This window comes from Gorilla gorilla, chromosome 23, assembly GCF_029281585.2.
Source record: "Gorilla gorilla gorilla isolate KB3781 chromosome 23, NHGRI_mGorGor1-v2.1_pri, whole genome shotgun sequence".
In the NCBI taxonomy this organism is placed as follows: Eukaryota; Metazoa; Chordata; class Mammalia; order Primates; family Hominidae; genus Gorilla; species Gorilla gorilla.
Window position 1 is genome coordinate 36,625,651 of NC_086018.1, and position 22,499 is coordinate 36,648,149.

Genomic DNA, 22,499 nt, shown 5'->3' on the forward strand with positions numbered 1-22,499 from the left:
GTCTTTAAGGATGAGTAGGAGGTTGGCAATGTTAAACAGATGGCCCACCAAGTGGCAGACAAGCAGTCCACCAGCCTCAACAACAACCGTTTGCTTTTATAGAAATGTGATATTTGAATGGGCAGGAGAAAGCCGAAAGGACTTCCCAGACATCATGCAGCTGGCTGTCCAACAGCTACTGGTTTTTATAGTGTTGAGGTGGTTGCAGGGAAAACACTCCCAGGGCTCAATGAAGCATCAATGCTCATTCTTTTTCTTTTTTTTTTTTGTTTGAGGTGGAGTTTCACTCTTGTTGCCCAGGCTGGAGTGCAAGGGCGCGATCTCAGCTCACTGCAACCTCCGCTTCTCGGGTTCAAGTCTCCCGCCTCAGCCTCTTGAGTAGCTGGGACTACGGGCGCCCGCCACCACGCTTGGGTAGGTTTTTGTATTTTTAGTAGAGACAGGGTTTTGCCTTATTGGCCAGGCTGGTCTCGAACTCCTGACCTCAGGTGATCTGCCCGCCTTGGCCTCCCAAAGTGCTGGGATTACAGGCGTGAGCCACTGGGCCCGGCCATTTTTTGTTTGTTTGTTTTTAAGAGACAGTGTCTTTATTCTGTCACCCAGGCTGGAGTGCAGTGGTGCAATGCAGCTGGGTCCACAGGCATGTACCACCACACCTGGCTAATTTAAAAAAAAATTTTTTTTTTTGGTAGAGACAGGGGGTCTCACCATGTTGCCCAGGCTGGTCTCAAACTCCTGGGCTCAAGCCATCCTCCCATGTTAGTCCCCCAAAATGTTAGGATTACAGGCCTGAGCCACCACTCCTGGCAACCTGGCAAGGCTCATTCTTAACAGGCCTCAGAGAGTTCTGCAGTGGAGCAGAGAACAATGCGGGGGGATTCGCTTGGGTTTCAGTGACTAGACCCTCTTACTTGCTGGAGAGGCAGCTTGCTGATGCAGAGAGAGCTCAGACTGACAGTGTCCTGACATCAGCTGAGGTCAGCTGTGTGGCCTGGGGCAAGCCATTTATCCCCTCCGTCTATTACTTGCTTTGTCAAATAAAGATAAGAAGTAATAATGACCCACCTTGCAGGGCTGTTGTAAGGACTAGAGAGGATATATGCAAAGAAAACCCGAACATGGGAGGTGGAGGTTGCAGTGAGCTGAGATCACGCTATTGCAACAAGAGCGAAACTGCATCTCAAAAACAAAAACAAAAGAAAACCTGAACATGGTAGACTCCCCATAGAGACCACGTCCTTCCACTTAGAAAGTACTTTCCTGGGCCGGCGCGGTGGCTCACGCCTGTAATCCTGGCACTTTGGGAGGCTGAGGAGGGCCAATCACAAGGTCAGGAGTTTGAGACCAGCCTGGCCAATATGGTGAAACCCTGTCTCTACTAAAAATACAAAAATTAGCTGGGGATGGTGGCGGGCACCTGTAACCCCAGCTACTTGGGAGGCTGAAGTAGGAGAATCACTGGAACCTGGGAGGCAGAGGTTGCAGTGAGCCGAGATCGTGCCATTGCACTCCAGCCTGGGTGACAGGGCAAGACTCCGTCTCGAAAAAAGAAAAAAAAAAAAATCTTTCCTATCCATTCCCTGATGTTGTGACCAGCCACCACCCCAGGGGTGTATGAGGCAAGGTGACTATCATAAGGGTCGGGGGTAAACCAAGACTGTTCTGAGACCCCCTGTCCCATCCCAGCATAGAGGAGATGGAAGTGTTCCAGCCCACCTGGCCACCCAGCTGCTCAGATTCAGCACGCTGAGGGCTCAGTTGTTATTGTACAGAGTTGGGGGTTGGGGAGCCTAAATTTGAGCTACTATGAGATACAATCTAGGGATGCCTAGAAATGTCTGGGTGCGGAGGGAGCTGCGCAGACCTGGAATTAGCAGGTATGGGCAAGAGCTGCAAAAATCTTGAGTCCTTATTGTTAAGGACACTGACTATATCTATGCTGTTGAACTTGGGAAAATTCTGGTTAAATTAGTAGGTATTCCGACAAGACATAACTAAACGACAATCTCTGGGACATCACCTACCCCTAGATTGAATCTATAAGAATTAATACCAGTCACAATGCCCATTTCGTGGATAAAAACATTGAGGCCTAGATTTGCCTCAAGCAATGTAACTGATAGGTGCATCACTTAGATGGAAATGTAGGTCTCCTGGCACCAAGCCCAGAGAAGGCCAGCACTGTACCCCAGTGCCTTTGCCCATGGTTCCACCGTAGTCGTGCACTCCTAGTTCCCATATTTTGGCTTGGGTAGAAATTGTTCTCTCTGTAAGCCAGGTCTCTCCTCCAAAGTCCAGTCTTGTATATCTACCCACTTGGCATCTATCTTCATTTGCACTTTTCATAGGCATCTTAAAGTTAACAAGTTCAAAGTTGAAGTCTTGATAGCTTTCCACTAACCCAAACCCTACGCTGTCCATCTCAGTAAATGGCACCATTCGGATGCTGAAGCCGCACACCTGGGAAGCAACCTTCAACTCCGTCCTTTCTTCCCCCACTTCTCCTCCCCACTCCCAAAGCCAACCCACTAGCAAGTGTTGAAAGATCCATCTCCCAATGCGTCAGGTCTGTCTGCTTCTTGCCACCTTCCATATTTGTCATTTAGACAAATACAGAAGCCTCCCAGCTGGTCTTCTGTGCCCCTCCAATACATCCTCCATATTCAAAACACAGTGTGATCTTTAAAAAATATAAATCACATCATGTCATCCCTAATGTAATGAATTCTCATGGCACTTCAATTATATCCATATTCATATTCCTTTCTATGATGCTTACAACTCTGCAGCATCCAGCCCTGCCAACATCCCAGCCTTCGCTTGTGCCTCTCTTCTCACTCTCTGGGGTACAGTATTGGCCTTCTCTGTTTCCTGAACACTCGAGCTCTTTTTTTTCGCCTCAGGGCCTTTGCACATGCTGTCCCTTCTTCCTGGAAGGTTCTGCCATTTACTCTTCCAATGGCTGACTCCTCATCTCTTGGTTCTCAGCTCAAATGGTATCTTCTGGGGTCATTACTTGTTACATGTGTGCTTTTTCTTCTCCACATATGTGAAACCCATCCCCAAGGTAAAAGACTTAAGTTGCAGCTGGGGTGCAGACATTTCACCTGGGCTCTACCTGCAGATGCACCACCCCTGCCTGAGATTTCAAGATGGAAATGAGCAATAGGGAGGAAATGGGAAGTATGCGGACTCCAGTTTTTGGAGAGACTGTTGACAGGAGCAACTGGTTTTTCAAGGAGTAGAGTAGAACTTTTAACATCCAGTCCTCAGTCACACTGGCACACAGTAGCACACCTTGGCAGAGGCAGTATGGTTTGGCCATCATTCTTGGCAGCATGGCCTCTGAAGCTAACACGGAGACTCTTCCAGGGTAGCTGTGCACCTTTAATACATTTCTTTCTGCTTAAAGTAGCTAGAGTGGATTCTACAGTTTGCAACTGAGAACTTTGGTGATGATTCCTCCTTACAGAGGCCTTCTTTCACTGTCTTTTTTTTTTTTGGTGCTACAAAAACTCTACAAAAAATATATTATATATATATAATTATATATATAATATATATAATTATAATTATATATATAATTATATATAATTATATATATAATTATATATAATTATATATATAATTATAAATAATTATATATATAATTATATATAATTATATATATAATTATATATATAATTAATTATATATAATTATATATATAATTATATATATAATATATAAATATATATTATATATTATGTATATATCTATGCTGTATATATATTATATATATAAAATATATATAATATATATATATGTTTGTTTTCCCCCCTGCAAGGATCTAGGTCCAAGGTCCCAGCCCAGGGATGTCCTTGGACCCTGACAATGCAGTTTCTAGCCATCTCATCATCTTCCCAGAGACAAAGCTCAGGATCCTAATACTACGTGTTTGCACCTGACATATATAACGGGGAAGGTGTGTACAACTGGGTTTCACGGATGTTGGGAGTCCCTGAAATGTATGCCTTCCTGGCTCAAAGACATCATTTTTCCTAATCTCCAGCTGTGTTTCTCTAGGTACCACCCTTGTATAATATGATAAGAGCTAATGTTTATTGAGTTCTTACTCGGTGCTATGCTGTTTGCTGAGTGCTTGCATGTAAGATCATATTTAATGCCCACATTGTGACTGATTTCTCTAGGTACCCATTTTACCGATAAGAAAACTGAGGTTCAGTGAGATGAAATGACTCATCTGAGAGCTAGAATTCTTTTTTTTTTTTTAGACAGGGTCTCGCTCTACTGCCCAGGCTGGAGTGCAGGGGTGCGATCTCAGCTCACTGCAACCTCTGCCTCCCGGGTTCAAGAGATGCCTCAGTCCCCCAAGTAGCTGGGACCACAGGTGCATGGCACCACGCCCATCTAATTTTTGTGTTTGTAGTAGAGACAGGGTTTCACCATGTTGGCCAGGTTAAGAGCTAGGATTCTAGTCCACGCCTAATTTGATAGTCTGGTCTCTCAATTATATACTACTTCTCCAGGTTTAGGACCTGGGGAGCTGGGAAAGGGGGACACAGAGTTGAGCCACTGTGCAAAGAGACGCAGGGGAGAATATCCTGCCTGCTGCTCTTTTCATCTCCCTGGTTTTCTCTCTCCCTATCATTTTCTCCCTCAGATTCCATTTCCTAAAACTTTTTATCTTTAAAAATATTTATTAAATGAACAAATGACTCAGTCTCTAATAGGTGGGTGTCCTAATTTATAGCTGGGTCTCATAGCAGAAGCCAGCTCTGTGGTTAGATACTTTTTCATTTCCACTGTGCAAATCCCTAACACTTAAACAAGAGAAGGGCAGAGAGGAGACCAGAGATGGAAAGTAATTGCAACTCATTCCCCTGAATTGTGGACTCTCAGACAGACTACTGCCATTGAAATGCATATTTTGAACACAGCCAGCTCTTTCATTGAGCAGATGGGAAAATGTGTCTGCTCTTGATGAGAGAGGCTCTATCCCCACCACAAAACCCAATTACTCCCTCTATCCTGGTTTGCCCATTAAAACTTCAGCTGTGCTCAAGGTTCCAGAGTTTTTGATTATTTCTATTTTGGGGGCCGTAAATGGAATCTCTTAACTAGGTTCCTGAAATAACTGTCAGAAGAGTTTATGTACTTCAGTACAAAGAACACACGCTTGTTTCAAGCCATTGTGACAGGCAGTACCCAAACACTGAATAATATTTTGGTCTTGGTCTCTGGGTGATGGCTGTCCCTCTGCAGCACCTATGTCATCTGCACTTTTTGGGAACTGACGTTTACAGAGCACCGTCATATGCTAAGCACAGGGCCAAGAGTTTACATAGATGACCTCATTCACGAAGTCCAGAAATATTTGTTAAGTGTCTTCTTTGTGTTAGGTCTGTTCTAGGAGGTAAAAGAGATAGAACAGCAATAAATGTTACCCAGGCTGGAGTGCAGTGGCACGATCTTGGTTCACTGCAACCTCCACCCCCTGGTTCAAGCAATTCTCCTGCCTCAGCCTCCCCGTAGCTGGGATTATAGGCACGCGCTGCCACGCCCAACTAATTTATGTATTTTTAGTAGAGATGGGGTTTCACCATGTTGGCCAGACTGGTCTTGAACTCCTGACCTCAAGTGATTCGCCTGCCTGGGCCTCCCAAAGTGCTGGGATTACAGGCTTGAGCCACTGCGCCCGGACAGAGTTTACCTTCTAAGAGAGGGAGACAAACTCTAAACAACACATCAACCCAACAGGAAGATAAGTACTATACAGAGATTGAGATAGGTGATGGGAAGACAGTGGCTGGCAGTCAGGGACAGCTTCTCTAGGGCAATGATAGTGAACCTGGCATCTGAGGGACAAGGAGGAACCAGATTTCCCCTCTGGATCCCTGAGGAAAGCAGATTCCAGGCAAAGAGGACAGCGAGTGCAAAGGCCCAACCAGGCATAGACCTGGCACGTCCAAGAGGCAGAAGGAAGTCCAGTGCCTGGTGCTGCGGGAGGGCATGGGTGCCAGGCACCTGCAGTGGGGGGGCCTGATTCTGTACGGCACTGCAAGTCAGGTGAACGAGACTGGATTTTATTCCAAATGCAATGAAGAAGTTATTGGAGGTTTTAAGCAGGGAATAACCCCATCTGATGTATATCTGTAAAAGGTTACTCTGGTCACTATGTGGAGGCTGGGTTGGTGCTACAAGTAAAAGAAAGGAGCCCAGGTGGCAGCTGCTGCAGTCAGCCAGGCAAGAGAGGACACTGAGGGTTAGGAGTCAGGTGCTTTCCTCACCTGGTTAAGTCTCAAATCCTCCTGGTGTGGCTGAGAAGGCTGGTGGATAGACAAGTACGAGTTCCGGGAGAGGCCAGGGTGAAGGTGGGTCACTGGCGTATGGGCGGTATTTGAAGCTACCAGACCAAATGAGGCCACCCAGGGAGAATATGTAGATACACTAAGGAAGGGGGCTTGGGAAAGAGTAGACTGACAGGACAGGGAGCTGGCAGAGAAGATGGAGAGGGGTCAGCCAGTGACGAAGGAAAACACTGTCAAAAGTTTGGCAACAAAGAAGCCAAGAGAACAAAGCGTCTCAAGAAGATGGGAGTGGCCAACCACACCAAACAGGTTAGAGGAGTGACTCAGTCCAAGCCAGTGGGGTCCCCACGCTGTTGGCAAGAGCAGCTGCAGTGGCTGCCGAGGGCAGGAACCTGACAGGAGTAGCCAGGCAGAGATGGGGGTACAGAGGCATCTTTCAAGAAGTTCTGGACTGGACGTGGCTCACGCCTGTAATCCCAGCACTTTGGGAGGCTGAGGCAGGTGGATTGCCTGAGATCAGGAGTTCGAGGCTAGCCTGGCCAACATGGTGAAACCCCGTCTCTACTAAAAAGACAAAAAAAATTAGCTGGACATGGTGGTGCAAGCCTGTAATCCCACCTACTCGGGAGGCTGAGGCAGAGGAATCGCTTGAACCTGGGAGGTGGAGGTTGCAGTGAGCCAAGATCATGCCATTGCACTCCAGCCTGGGCTACAAGAGCGAAACTCCATCTCAAAAAAAAAAAAAAATAATAAGTTCTGGAGTGAAAGGGAGCAGAAGATGGGGATGTGGAGTCAAGATAAGAGATGATGAAAGCACGGCTGTTCAGTGATGGGAATGACCCCACAGAATGGGAGGAAATGAAGATGCAGGAAAGAGGGGCGCTAAGGGCATCTCTACTTGGGAAGCTGAGGGCCAAGGTTCAGAACACAGGCTGGGGACTGACCTGGGAGGGGAGCAGGACCTCTCCATAGGCACAGAGATGGCAGATGGCGAGGGTGCAGAGGGGGCCAGGCTGTCTTGGTGGTGGGAAGGCACGGGCCTTCCTGCTGACTGCTTGTGATTTCTCAGTGAAGACCTTCCCTGGGTGGTGCTGGGGTGGAGGGCAGGTGGGGAAGGACATGCTGCAGGGGAAGTGTTTCGAAGGTGGGAGAATCTGGGCATGCTAGGGCAGTACAGTGGTGCGGCCAGGCAGCACTGAGTGCCCTTCTGAGCTGTGGGGCCGCACAGTCTTCAGAATGTCTGCAAGAAGGCACCATGCTGTCGTATCTATTTTATACCCATAGAAACAAAGTCTTAGGGAAGTCAAATAACTTGCCTAAGGCCACACAGATGGAATCTGAACCTGTGAGAACAGACCTTTTTTTTTCTTTTTTTTTTGAGACAGAGTCTCGCTCTGTCACCAAGGCTGGAGTGCAGCGGCACGATCTCAGCTCACAGCAACCTCCGCCTCCCGGGTTAAAGCAAATCTCTTGCCTCAGTCTCCCGAGTAGCTGGGACTACAGGTGTGTGCCACCACACCCAGCTAATTTTTTGTATTTTTAGTAGAGATGGGGTTTCACCGTGTTAGCTAAGATGGTCTCGATCTCCTGACCTTGTGATCTGCCTGCCTCGGACTCCCAAAGTGCTGGGATTACAGGCGTGAGCCTCTGCACCCAGCCGGAGGAGGCTGTCTTAATGAATTAAGCCTCCAATGCCATTTGTTAAGGAAGCATGTCATTAGAAATGGGGCATTCAGGTACTAGAAGTGGGAATGTTGTCCTAGGGTTTAAAGATTAGCGGGGAGGCTGGGCCTGGTGGCTCACACCTATAATTGAAGCACTTCAGGAGGCTAAAGTAGGAGGATTGCTTGAGCTAGGAGTTCAAGACCAGCCTGGGCAACATAGCAAGACTCCTCTATTAAAAATTCATGGTGACATGTTCCAGCTACTCAGGAAGTTGAGGCAGTAGGATCACTTGAATCCAGGAGGTTGAGGCTGCAGTGAGCTATGATCACACCACAGCACTCTGGCCTGGGCAACAGAGTGAGACCCTGTCTCTAAAAGAATAAACCAATTAAAAAAAAGATTAGCAGGGGAAACAGCCATGATCAGAGTAATAACCAAATAATTACATGAGTGCTCTGAAGGAAAGGGACATTGGCCTGTATAATAAGGAACCTCATCCAGCCCAGAGGGGCAGAAAGCTGACCCTGAGGGTGAGACTGAAGGGGGTCAGAATCTGCCATCCCAAAATAGGCCACTTTGCATAGGAATTATTTTGAGCTGAAGGCAATTGAAAAACAGCAGATGCAGGAAATCTCTTTACAATTCCAGTTTCCATCTAAAAGCAGAGCATAAATTTTCCTTTGTGAAGGTGTCCCCACTTCCCATCTCCAGTACCAGGAAGAAGAGACAACTCATCACTGGAGATGGCACCCCTTGAATCTGCATATAGAAATCTTATTGAAAGAATCCTTATCTTCCATTAGTTTCTCCCATATATTTACCTTCCCACAATTTACCATCCCCAGAAGCCCAAACCTCTTTTCCTTTGTCTTGTCACATCTCCACAATTAATTGCTCTTTGTTAGGGTGGTATGTGAACTATCAGACCTAGCCACTTCCTTGAGGTTTTCGCTTTCTTCCAATGAAGTCCTGTGTCATGTAAAAATATTAACATCAAATAAAATTTGAATGCCTTTCTCCTGTTAAACTGTCTATCTTTTGTCAGTTTAACTTGTAGGGCTCCATACACTTTGCCTCAGAGGGTAGATAAAAGGTTTTTTTCCCTCCATACAAGAATCTGAACTGAGATGGAAGGATGACTATATATCTCCTAGACCAGGGGTTAGCAAACTTTTTCTGCAAAAAGCCAGATGATAAATATTCGGCTTTGCAGGTCCTAAAGTCTCTATCACAAGTACTCGACTCTGCTGTTTCAGTGTGAAGGTAGTTGTAGACAATAGTAAATGAATGGCCATGGCTGTGTGCCAATAAAGCTTTATTTTCAAAAACAGGCAGTGAAAGGTCTGATTCATAGTTTGCTAAACCCTGCCCTGGAATTTTTTTTTCCAGCTCTTCAGAAAAAAAAAAAAAAAAAGCCTTTATTTGTGGCATTTGGTTAACTGCATGCTAGCAATGTCTCTGGACTTGGGAGTTGGGAGGAAATGCTGACAGTGACAATGGCAGTGGTGATAGGAGCTTACCTGGGACAAGAAGAACAGGAGGTACAGAGGCCACATACAGAAAGGGAGTGTGGTATACAAGGAAATAAAAGAAGTCCCCTGAGGCAGGACCCCTGAGAGCCCAGGAGGTTGGAGAAGGGGTTGAGCCAGATGAGCAAGGCTGTGCAAGTCAGTCTACCCTAAAGGCCAGAGGAAGCATTCTGGGGTGTGGAGGGTGTCATTTTATTGGCTAGAAGTAGGATTTATTTATTTATTTTTGAGACAGAGTCTTGCTCTGTTACCCAGGCTGCAGTGCAGTGGTGTGATCTTAGCTCTCTGCAACCTCTGCCTCCCAGGTTCAAGCAATTCTTGTGCCTCAGCCTCCTGAGTAGCTGGGACTACAGGTGCATGCCACCAAGCCTGGCTAATTTTTGTATTTTTAGTAGAGACGAGGTTTCACCATGTGGACCAGACTGGTCTTGGACTCCTGGCCTCAAGTGATCTGCCTGCCTTGGGCTCCCAAAGTATTGGGATTATAGGCGTGAGTCACTGTGCCTGGCCTGGAAGTAGGGTTTTTAGGGTCGGGGGATAGGATAGGGTCAGGTGGTGATGGGATGATGTACTTAGCTTTGCACTTTGAAAAGATGGCCCTAGAAGTATCTGAGAACCTGAGGGAGACCAGTTAGGTGCCTACTGCAGTAGTGATGGGAGCTCAAACTAGGGTGGTGGGAGTGGAAGAGTGAGAAACAGGTGGTTCTGGGAGGTACATCAGAAGGAACATCAATAGGGCAGAGGAGAAAGTATGTATCAGGGATGACTGCTAGGTTTCAGGTTTGCCATGAGGATTAGTGGAGAAAAAAAATAAGTAAAAGCATCTTGCACTGCAGCCTACACTGAAAACCTGGTTCCTTCCCTCTCTCTTCTCAATTGCTGCATTTCTGTGAATGCCCCTTAGTATGCCACTTAGCCACTTACCCACGGGAGACCTGGAGGCCTCCCAGGGCTCCTCACTTAGAAGATGGAGTAGACCTGGGCAAGGGGTACAGAGATGTGCAACTAACCGGAGGCCACTGATGCTCCAGAAGAACCGAGGGTTCCTGAAGCTTATGGGACCCCAAAAGGGTCCCGGTCTGTGCCTCCCCACTTACCTGAGGGTGGTAGAATTTCCTGCTCTGGGCTGGCTTCTGGGATAAGGCTCTCTTACCAGCAAACAAAGAAAACTCTCTCCCTATAGAAGGGGAAAAGCTGTTATTAATTCCTCTTGTCATGGGACAATGAAGATTGCAGCCCAGGAGCTTGAGACAGCCTCCTTTCTGGAGACAGTGACACCCACCAGACCTAGGGTCTCTCTGTTGACTCCACCTGCTGGGCAAGTTACCTAACCCTGATCCTGTTAGACTGTGAACACTATCTCCCTCTAGGGTGAATGCACCAATTAAAGGAAATAATGTATGCACAGGGCCGGCGCGGTGGCTCACGCCTGTAATCCCAGCACTTTGGGAGGCCGAGGCGGGCGGATCACGAGGTCAGGAGATTGAGACCATCCTGGCTAACACGGTGAAACCCTGTCTCTACTAAAAAAAAATATAAAAAATCAGCCGGGCGTGGTGGCGCGCCTGTAGTCCCAGCTACTCGGGAGGCTGAGGCAGGAGAATAGTGTGATCCTGGGAGGTGGAGCTTGCAGTGAGCCGAGATTGCGTCACTGCACTCCAGCCTGGGCGACATAATGAGACTCCGTCTCAAGAAAAAAAGAAAAAAAAAGTATGCACAGCTCTGTGCATAGGGCAGACACTCAACCCACAGGAAAAAAAGGACTGGTTTCAGAAGAAAAACCAATTCAGAGCTCTGCAAAATTAAAATGCTTAAGTGCTTAAGAAACAATCTATCAAACCCATAGCTGTTAAATTTAATATTCATTAAAATGTCATTAAACTCAGGCAATTTATGGGTTAGGTTTTTCTTCACTTTGAAAAAACTCTCTGAGTCGGCCGGGCATGGTGGCTCACGCCTATAATCCCAGCACTTTGGGAGGCCAAGGTGGGCGGATTGCTTGAGCTCATGAGTTTGAGACCAGCCTGGGCAACATGGTGAAACCCTGTCTCACCCTGTATTTTTGTATTAAAAATACAAAAATTAGCTGGTGTGGTGGCGCATGCCTGTAATCCCAGCTACTTGGGAGGCTGAGGCTCAAGAATCGCTTGAACCTGGAAGGCAGAGGTTGCTGTGAGCCGAGATCACGCCACTGCATCCCAGCCTGGGTGACACAGAAAGACTCTGTCTCAAAAAAAAAAAAAAAAAGAAAGAAAGAAAAGAAAACAAGAAAAAAAAAAACTCCCTGAGTGTGCATGATGACTACAGGGAAATCGTATCTATGAAGGGATCAGGAAATGGAAATGCTTAGAGAGCTAACAGGTAAAAGTGTCTATGTCGGGAGGCTGAGGCAGGAGAATTGCTTGAACCTGGGAGGTGGAGGTTGCAGTGAGCTGAGATTGCGCCACTGCACTCCAGCCTGGGCGACAGAGCAAGACTCCAAAAAACCAAAAAGTGTCTGGCCCTGAATAAGTGCCAGCTTATAATTTCCAGCTAATAACCACCACCGTGCTCTGCTCCAAAGGTTTCAGGTATTCTATTCCTTAGTGCCCTAAACCAGGGCTTTTCAAACTGGAACATGCTTCTAGATCACTGGAAGTCCTGATCAACTGCAGAGTCGGAGTCAGTTGATTTGGAGAGATGCTGATGCTGCAGGTCCTTGGACCAACACACCCTTCAAATCTCAGCTCAAATGCCACGTACTGACCTTCTCAGGGCTGGACTGGGTACCCCTCCCGCTGTTGCCTTACCCCGCTGAATCCCCCCACTGCAGTGCCCAATCCCCTGCAGGACAATTGTGTGGCCTGAGTTTCCCACTAGATCATAAAGAGGTGAGGTTGGAGGTGGAACTCTACTTCAGACCTAATTGAAGACTAGCTTCCTAAGACATGCCCACCAGGCATCAAGACAGTTTATCCATTCCCTAGCAATGACCGGACTTGGAATTTACCACCCCTTTTTCCAGAAATTTCTGAATAATCTTGCTCTTAATTTGCCTGTAATTAAAAGTGGGTATAAATGAGCCTGCAGAACTGGCCCTGAGCTGTTCTTCTCAACACACTGCTTATGGGATAGCCCTGCTCTGCAGAAGCAGTCAGAGAGCTGCAACGGTCAAGGTGAGCTGCTTTGTTCTACCACCAGCTCATCCTTGAATTCTTGAATTCCTTCCCGGGCAAAGCCACGAACCTTTCCAGGGAGAAGCCCCATTTCTGGGGCTCCTTGGCCCTGCAACAGAGGGACTGGGCTTGGCTCCACCACCACGTTCCCAGTGCTGAGCAGAGTGCCTGGCACCCAGAGCTCATTATGGGTCTGCTGAGTGAAATAGAAAAGCTGACCTTGGACAAGTTGCTTCTCTGAGCTTTAGTTTCCTCATCCGTGAAGTGGATTTAGTGTGTACTTCAGCAGGTTGTCGTGAGGATTAAATAAAATGGGCTGGCCAGGCATGGTGGCTCACGTCTGTAATCCCAGCACTTTGGGAGGCCGAGGTGGGTAGATCATTTGAGGTCAGGAGTTCAAGACCAGCCTGGCCAACATGGCAAAACCCCGTCTCTACTAAAAATACAAAAATTAGCTGGGCGTGGTGGTGGGTGCCTGGGGTCCCAGCTACTTGGGAGGATGAGGCAGGAGAATCACTTGAATCCGGGAGGTGGAGGTTGCAGTAAGCCGAGATCACACCACTGCACTCCAGCCTGGGTGATAGAGCAAGACTGTGTCTCAAAAAAAAAAAAAAAAAAAAAAAAGAGGCAGAGAGCCCAGCACAGTGCCTGGCACACAGGTAGACACTCATTATCTGGCATCCACTATTCCAATACAAAATTCCATCCCCTGCCTCCCAACGATTATGTTGTACACTACAGTCCACAAGCATGAAGAATTTTGGTGGCTAGTTCGGGGGTACCCGAGAGAGAACTGGACCTGAGGACATCAATGCTAAGGCCTCTCCTCCCTCAGTTAGATAGTGGTTGAGTATGGCAGTGGCAAAGAAGGTGGGAGGCTGTAACTGCTATCTTACCCTTTGTCAGTCTTCTTCTGTATAACATTAATTCTTCTCTGCGGAATCGCTCTGGGTCTAGTTCCGAGTAGTCCCAGCTGTCATAGCTCTGTGGGCTAGGATAGGTGCCTAAGGGAGGAGTCAAGAGTGAGAATGGGGCCGGGTGCGGTGGATTACGCCTGTAATCCCAGAACTTTGAGAAGCCAAGGTGGGAGGATTGCTTGAGCCCAGGAGACCAGCCTAGGCAACATAGTGGGACTCCGTCTCTATTTAAAAAGAAATTTAAAAAAGAGTGAAAATGGATGCTTCTGCAAAAGAGGCCTGGGGAGCCCCTGCTGGCTCCTGGGAGGCTGGGCTTCCAGTGTTAGCCCTGCCCCATGCTAGCCTTGTGGCCTTGGGCGAGTCACTTCCTCTCTAGAGGGCTTTGGCTTCTTCATCTGGAAAACGGGGATGATGACCCTGCCCTACGTGTCAGCTGGGTGTAAGGGTCAGAACACACAGGTGTGTGAGTCCCTGACATGCTTTGCAAATGTGAAGACATCACAGTTATTTGTTTTCCATGTCCCCTGTTCTGGCTAGACCATGAGTTCCCTGAGAACAGGGACTGGGTCTTCTTCATCTTTATACCTCTGGAGCTCTAGATCTGGCACATAATAAATACAGTAGGTGCTTAGTAAATGTTTAACATGATCACACTTAGCTTAGTGCCAGAAATGGTTTCTCTTTACGTGTTTGACAGTGATGCTTCCAAGGATTACTTGAGACATTTGAGCCACTATGCAAAGCTGCTGGCTCCATTGGACAAAGTGGACAGGGGGTTTATTACTGGGGATAAATTGGGGTAAGAAGGTGTAGCCTTGGACGTTAAAGGGAACAGCAAGGTGCAACGGCAAGAAGAGAAGACAGTCAGAAAATTGGAGGCAGGGTGGCATAATGGTCAAAGACCCAGCTTTGGAGTGGCACAGCCCTGGAATGAACACTTGTTCAGTGCTCATGCCTGTAATTCTGGCACTTTGGGAGGCTGAGGCAGGTGGATCACCTGAGGTCAGGAGTTCGAGACTAGCCTGACCAACATAGTGAAACCCCATCTCTACTAAAAATACAAAAATTAGCCGGGCATGGTGGCGGGCACCTGTAATCCCATCTACTCAGGAGGCTGAGGCTGGAGAATCACTTGAACCCTGGAGGCAGAGATCCTGCCATTGCCCTCCAGCATGGGCAATAAGAGCAAAACTCCACCTCAAAAAAAAAAAAAAGATTAAATGGGTGTGCAGAAAAAAGTTAACACAGCAGGCCTGAGACTGCTATCCTTAGAAAGGCCTGCTTGCGAGGATGCCTTGGCTGGCCTCTGGGAACCTGGCTAGTAAACAGTTTCTTCCACTGATATAAAACTCTCTCTAACGGAAGAAGAATGGCTCATTGTGCCTATACTGTTGGTAGAAACTACGTGGCTTATGCTGAACACTGCTTTCCTGGAATTGTGGTACGTGACAGACAGAGGTGTCTATGTGACTATCCCAATGAAAACTTTGAGGACTCCAGCTCTAATGGACTTCCCTGGGCAGAAGCAACACACACATGTTGCTAGATTTTCATTGTAGGGGGATGAGTGGGTTCTGTATGACTCCTTATGGGAGGGAGGGGCATAAGGAAGTCTGCGTATGGATTCCTCCAAACTCTACCTTTTTTCCTTATAATCCAGCTCTATTTCCTTACTACATTACTGTAATAAATCATAGCGAGACTACACTTAAACGCAGAGACCTATGAGTTCTTCTAGCAAATCTTCTAACATGGGGGTGATCTTAGGAAGCCCCAACACAATAGGAAATGTAAAAGTGCTTACTTAGCACAGCACCAGGTACACAGGAACCTTCCTACAAATGGTAGCTTTTAATGAACTTAGAAAATGTCAAGGTTGAGATCGGGGGAGGGGACTAGGAGGTGGTTGAAAAAGCAGACATCTGCCGGGTATGGTGGCTCACGCCTGTAATCCCAGCACTTTGGGAGGCCTTGTCGGGCGGATGATGAGGTCAGGAGATCAAGACCATCCTGGCTAATACAGTGACACCCCGTCTCTACTAAAAATACAAAAAATTAGCTGGGCGTAGTGGTGGGCACCTATAGTCCCAGCTACTCGGGAGGCTGAGGCAGGAGAATGGCATGAACCCGGAAGGCGGAGGTTGCAGTGAGCAGAGATTGTGCCACTGCACTCCAGCCTGGATGACAGAGCGAGATCCGTCTCAAAAAAAAAAAGAAAGAAAAAGCAGGCATCAAGCTGGTCCCGTGTGTGCTGGAGGGAGAGAACCATGATTGGCCACTGGGGGGTCACATGGAGGGTAGAAGGGTGGGATGATCTAAACCCGCATACTGCTTTTGAGTCCCTGAGTCCTGGGTGCAGCAGCCCACAGCACATGGTTAACTAACAGGGCTGTGCTGAAACTTTGCTATCTTATTAGGATATGGCCCCTCACTCCCTGTAGATGTAGCTGAGCACAAAAAGGGGATTAGGGGCTGGGCGCCATGGCTCATGCCTATAATCCCAGCACTTTGGGAGGCCGAAGCAGGCGGATTACGAGGTCAGGAGGTTGAGACCAGCCTGACCAACATGGTGAAACCCTGTCTCTACTACAAATACAAAAATTAGCCGGGCATGGTGGTGCACGCCTGTAATCCCAGCTACTCAGGAGGCTGAGGCAGGAGAATCACTTGAACCCGGGAGGCGAAGGTTGCAGTGAGCCCAGATCGCACCATTGCACTCCAGCCTAGGTGACCGAGCGAGACTATCTCAAAAAAAAAAAAAAAAAAAGGATTAGGAAGGAATGTCTCAGAACTGTTTTGAGGAAGAAGGAAAATTTGTATTCCTTGGGGCTCCAACCACATACTTTGCTCTCTTTAATGTTAAGGAGAGAAAAGAGAGAATGCCTTCATGAAGGGCTGTCATAGCAAACAATAACATACCTAGGTGCCAGCGGAAAACATTTTTCTAGAATCGCTTTCCCCGGTGGAAAAAAGTCACCTCTCACCTGAAATCCACAGGCTCATTGTGTTACAGATGTCAGACTTGAATTCGTGCGTGTTGAACCAGGACTGTGGAAAGCAGCAACAGAAGCTGGTGTACACGGCTTTGCTCAGAAGTGATGGCAGCCTCTGCGGAGCAAGCCGAGCTCAGGCAACGTTCTCAACATTTCCACCCGGCTTACATGATTTGGGGATGAGGAAGGACTTTCTTTTTTTATATATAGTTTTTTTTGTTGTTGTTGTTGTTTAGAGACAAGGTTCTCACTGTGTTACCCAGGCTGGATTTGAACTCCTGGCTGAAGTGATCCTCTAATCCACTTGCCTCAGCCTTCTCGGTAGCTGGGAATAGAGGTGTGTACCACTGCACTTGGCTATACTCTTTAATCTACACAATCTAAGAAGTAAAATGGGGCCGGGTGCGGTGGCTCATGCCTGTAATCACAACGCTTTGGGAGGCCGAGGCGGGTGGATCACCTGAGGTCAGGAGTTTGAGACCAGCCTGGCCAACATGGTGAAACTCTGTCTCTACTAAAAATAGAAAAAAAAAAAAATAGCTGGGTGTGGTGGTGCATGCCTGTAATCCCAGTTACCTGGGAGGCTGAGGCAGGAGAAGCACTTGAACCAGGAGGACGGAGGTTGCAGTGAGCTGCGACCGTGCACTCAGCCTGGGCGACAGAGAGACTCTGTCTCAAAAAAAAAAAAAAAAAATATATATATATATATATATAGAAATTAGCTAGGTGTGGTGGTGCATGCCTGTAGTCCTAGCTACTCAGGAGGCTGAGGCAGGGGGATAGTTCGAGCCTAGGAATTTGAGGCTACAGTGAGTTATGATTGCACCACCCTGGCAGCAAAGCCAGACTCTGTTTCTAGAGAAAAGAAAACAAAGAAAGTCCTTCCTCATCCCTAAATCATGTAAGTATTCACTTATATTTTCTTCTAGCAATCCTTTTAGTACATATATACATACATATATACCTATATAAAAAGTATATATGTATAGTCACATTTTAAAATTTAAAATTATATGCTTATTTAAGTACTACAGAAAAATATAAAATGGAAAGGGAGGCCGGGCGCAGTGGCTCATGCCTGTAATCCCAGCACTTTGGGAGGCCGAGGCAGGTAGATCACTTGAAATCAGGAGTTTGAGACCAGCCTGGCCAACATGGTGAAACCCTGTCTCTACTAAAAACACAAAAATTAGCCGGGTGTGGTGGTACGCACCTGTAATCCCAGCTACTCGGAAGGCTGAGGCAGGAGAATTGCTTGAACCCAGGAATTGGAAGTTGCAGTGAGTCGAGATCATACTACTGCACTCCAGCCTGGGCGACAGAGTGAGACTCTGTCTCAAAATAAATAACAAAATGGAAAGGGAAAGTTTTTTTGTTTTTTTTTTTTTTGAGGCAGAGTCTCACTCTGTTGCCCAGGCTGTAGTGCAATGCTGCAATCTCGGTTCACTGCAACCTCCGCCTCCCGGGTTCATGTGAACCCTGCCTCAGCCTCCCGAGTAGCTGGGATTACAGGCGCCTGCCACTCACTCCCGGCTAATTTTTGTATCTTTAGTAGAGACAGGGTTTTGCCATGTTGACCAGGCTGGTCTTAAACTCCTGACCTCAGGTGATCCGCCCGCCTTGGCCTCCCAAAGTGCTGGGATTACAGGTGTGAGCCACCATGCCCGGATGGGAAAGTTTCTTATAACCTCACTTCCCAGTGATAAGCATTGCTAAGAGTTTGGTAAATATTTTTCCAGGTTTTTTTTTCTATTCATAGGTATATATATCATATAGAGTTGCATAAATTGCTTTGTTTTTCACTTAAATATATCATTGCATCTCCCGATCAGTATAAATAGCTCTACTGTATTTTTGTAACTTCTGCATTGCAAGTCAGTGTATGGATTATGACAATTTACTAATTACTCCCTTATGTAAAGAATGTTTAAGACATTCTCTTGGCATCAGAAATGAATAGAAATCTAATGTGACTTTTTTTCTAGATAGTGGCTGATGCTCACTTTTAAGAGTGCCTCTTCATAGTGGGACTTGGGTACACGAAACAAAAGTAAGGCATAGTGCTGGGCTATCCGGTCAAACAGATTATTCTGGAGCTCCTTGTTTGGCTGCCAGGAATAGAAATGAAAAAGGAATTACTAAAGTCCCTTGCTGAAACAACTGAGGGGCTGGGATTTTTAAATCAGTATTGTTTTCATTTCCAAGAATCTTATTCTCAAGATATTTAGCCTCATACGCTTTATGAAATAATGTGTTCATGTTGGGGGATGAGATGTACAAAGCACGTACACAGAGGCAGAGCGCTGTTGAAGACGGCACCCTAACACTGGCACAGAAGTCCTGAGGTCTACTCTCAACCCTGCCTGTGACAGCCGTGCAACCAGCTCCTAAAGCCTGGGGGAGCCGCAGGGCATTCTGCAATGGCTGAAGCACAGGGTGTGTGGCTGAGGCATGGGACGGGAGGGGACTGGGTGACAGGGGAGGCTGTGGGGTGCTCCATGGGATCAGAGGGGCTTGTAGCTCATGTCAAAGAGAATGGAATTGGTTCTGTAGAAAAATAACTTAAGCAAGGCAGAGAAACAAGCAGATTTGTATTTACCTGGTACCTCTCATGAAATATCCACCAAAAGCTATCCAGCCAGATGGCTCTTGGAGAAGGAGAAGAGAGAAACTTCTCTAATTCTCTACCTGAACAGAAATGCTTGGAAAAAAAAATTCACATTATTATTATTATTGTTATTTTTTAAAAAATCCATCTGGAGTCAATGTATTTTAGAATGAACAGAAAAACCACCTAATCTGTTAGTGAGGCCCTACCCAGGTAATTTTACATACTCTCATTTAACCCCTATAATAGTCTTATGAGGAATACATCGTTATCTCGTAGATGAGGAAACCAAGGACCAAAGTGGCAAGTGGCTGAGCCAGGACTGGAACCCACAAATCTAGACTCTGGACAGCTGCTCCACACCAACTACCTCCAGCTCTCACCTCCTACACTCAGCCAACAGCAACTAATATCAACCAACGCAGTTAATGGGCAAATATAAAACCACTGAACTATAAGATTCTGTTGAGTTAGCAGTAAGCATGTGGAATTCTAAAGTTAAAATGGAATTATCCGTGAGCTCAGAGCAGCAGAGATGTAGCTTCCGTTGTCATACAACTGGGTTTTCACCCTTGCCCTGGCTCCAAAGCTCCCACTATAATAATATAACATGTAACATTTAGTGAACGCTTCCTGTATCTGCCCCAGGGCTAGCACCTCCTCTCACTTTATTTTCCACAATCTATGTGGTAGGTAGTACAGTTATCCTACTGTATAGAAGAGGAAAGTAAGAACTGAAAGGTCAGCATTCTTGCCTGAGCTTACATGGGCCAGGAGGTTCCAAAGCAAGTAGCCTGGGCCCAGACTCACACACAGGTGCCTCTCCTTTACCACCAGGAAGCGTGCCTCTTCTTTACCATCACTCACACACAGGTGCCTCTCCTTTACCATCAGGAAGCTTGCCTCTTCTTTGCCATCACTCACACACAGGTGCCTCTCCTTTACCATCAGGAAGCGTGCCTCTTCTTTAACCATCACTCACACACAGGTGCCTCTCCTTTACCATCAGGAAGCGTGCCTCTTCTTTAACCATCACTCACACACAGGTGCCTCTCCTTTACCATCAGGAAGCGTGCCTCTTCTTTGCCATCACTCACACACAGGTGCCTCTCCTTTACCATCAGGAAGCGTGCCTCTTCTTTAACCATCACTCACACACAGGTGCCTCTCCTTTACCATCAGGAAGCGTGCCTCTTCTTTAACCATCACTCACACACAGGTGCCTCTCCTTTACCATCAGGAAGCGTGCCTCTTCTTTACCCTCACTCACACACAGGCGCCTCTCCTTTACCATCAGCCATCCCTGGGATGCAGACGGAAAGACCCGGTGGCATTCCCCTGCAGCCTCCACACAGGTAAGATCAACATGCATGGATAAACGAGCCTTATCCACTCGTAAGGAGCTCTCTGAGCCCTGCTCTTTGCTTTGTCTTTCTCACCTTTCCTCGTGTTTCTTCAGACTGGCAGTCTAGTGGAGTGATTAAGAGCACAGACTTGGGTGCCAGACTGCCTGGATTCAAATCCAGCTCTTTCACTTATTGGCTGTGTGACTTTGAGCAAAGTTACTGAACCCCTCTGTGCTCGATTTTTTCACAAAACACATAGAGATGGTCATGGTCCCCGCCTCAAGGACTGTTGTGGAGGTTCGATGAGTGGTTCCTATTAGGGCTTAGAACACTGCCAGGCATTCAGGAAACACTTGACAGGAGTATACTAGTTACTGATTGTTTATTCATTCACACTCCTCCCACCTTTCAAAAAGGATTTCATGTCAGCTCTTCAACAAATATTTATTGAGCACCTCCAGGTGCTCAAGATGATGCCATAGACTCCCTGCCCTCCAGGGTTTCACAGATAAAGAGACATTTACAACAGTGTGATAGGATCCCCGGGACAAGGCATCCCAGGGGGATGTGGAGCCCAGAGAGGGCATCTCATCTGCACTTCAGGTCTTGGGACAGTGCTACGAGTAAAAATAACTGGATGGCTGGGCGCAGTGGCTCACACCTGTAATCCCAACACTTTGGGAGGCCGAGGCAGGTGGATCACCTGAGGTCAGGAGGTCGAGACCAGTCTGGCCAACGTGGTGAAACCCTGTCTCTACTAAAAATACAAAAATTAGCCAGGTGTGGTGATGCGCATCTATAATCCCAGGCCCTTGAGAGGCTGAGGCAGGAGAATCGCTTGAACCTGGGAGGCGGAGGTTGCAGTGAGCCGAGATTGCACCACTCTACTCCAGCCTGGGCGACAGAGCGAGAGTCTTACTCAAAAAAACAAAACAAAACAAAAACTGGATGATGCAGCCATAAAAAAAGAATGATATCGTGTCCTTTGCAGCAACATGGATGGAGCTGGAGGCACTATCCTAAGTGATCTAACTCAGAAACAGAAAACCAAACACTGCATGTTCTCACTTATAAGTGGGAGCTAAACACTGGGTATGCGTGGACATAAAGATGGAAACAATAGACATGGGGGACTCTCAAAAGGGGGAGGATGATGAGGACGAGGGTTGAAAAATAACTTGTCTGGTACAATGTTTGTTATTTGGGAAATGGGTTCACTAGAAGCCCAATCCTCACCAGTATGCAATATACTCATGTCACACACATGCACAGGTACCCTCGAGTCAAAAATAAAATACGATGTAAGAAAATAACTGCATGATGAAGGGAGAGCTGAGAGCTCCTCAGAGACGGGGAAAACGTGTGCAGAGGCTATGGAAGCACTTGACACATGTGGGGTACTCCAAGGGGTTTCTGTGCAGTGGAAGCACTGGGTGCAGGTGGCGAAAGAGCAAGCAGGAGCCAGGCTATGAGGCGCCTGGTGCCGGGACTGGGAGCGGTTCTGAAACTGGACAGGGGGAGAAAAGGTACTGGTGCTGAGACATTTTCAACAGGGCAGAACACTGTGACATTGGCGTTCTAGAAAGATCCCTGGTGGCAGTGTACAAGACTCATTGGAGGGGATTAGAACTGCAAGGCAGACAGCAAGCTGGGGAGAAGACACAGTAACCCAGACAGGAAGTTGTGGTGCCTGAACTTGACAGTGGCCAGTGGGAAGGGGAGGAGATACAGGAAAGACGGTAGTTAAATCTTCCTAAGAGTGCGCAGAGGTAGAGATGAGGGTAAGGGAGGAGACTGGCTGATGCCCAGGTGGAAAGCTGTGTTTTCAACAAGACGGGGAGCCCTGGAGGAAAAGCAGAACGGATGGGTATGAGAGCCTGAGGGGCACTGAGGTTAGATAGAGGCAGAGGGATGGAGGGATATGGGAGTCTGCAGTGTAGTGAAGGCCTTGGAGGAAGTGACACAATTCTGAAGT

General features: G+C 47.2%; 1 protein-coding gene across 1 annotated transcript in view; it reads right to left on the bottom strand.

The window, feature by feature from the left end:
* The window catches only part of FAM227A (family with sequence similarity 227 member A), a 71,436-nt gene that overhangs the window by 25,103 nt on the left and 23,834 nt on the right, over positions 1-22,499 (bottom strand). Inside the window, exons 7-11 of the mRNA XM_055374650.2 lie at positions 19,170-19,271; positions 18,574-18,678; positions 16,562-16,685; positions 13,557-13,664; positions 10,603-10,682 (exon numbers count right to left, since the gene is read on the bottom strand). Coding sequence (XP_055230625.1) covers positions 10,603-10,682; positions 13,557-13,664; positions 16,562-16,685; positions 18,574-18,678; positions 19,170-19,271 — 519 coding nt within the window. The remainder of the gene's footprint in view (positions 1-10,602; positions 10,683-13,556; positions 13,665-16,561; positions 16,686-18,573; positions 18,679-19,169; positions 19,272-22,499) is intronic.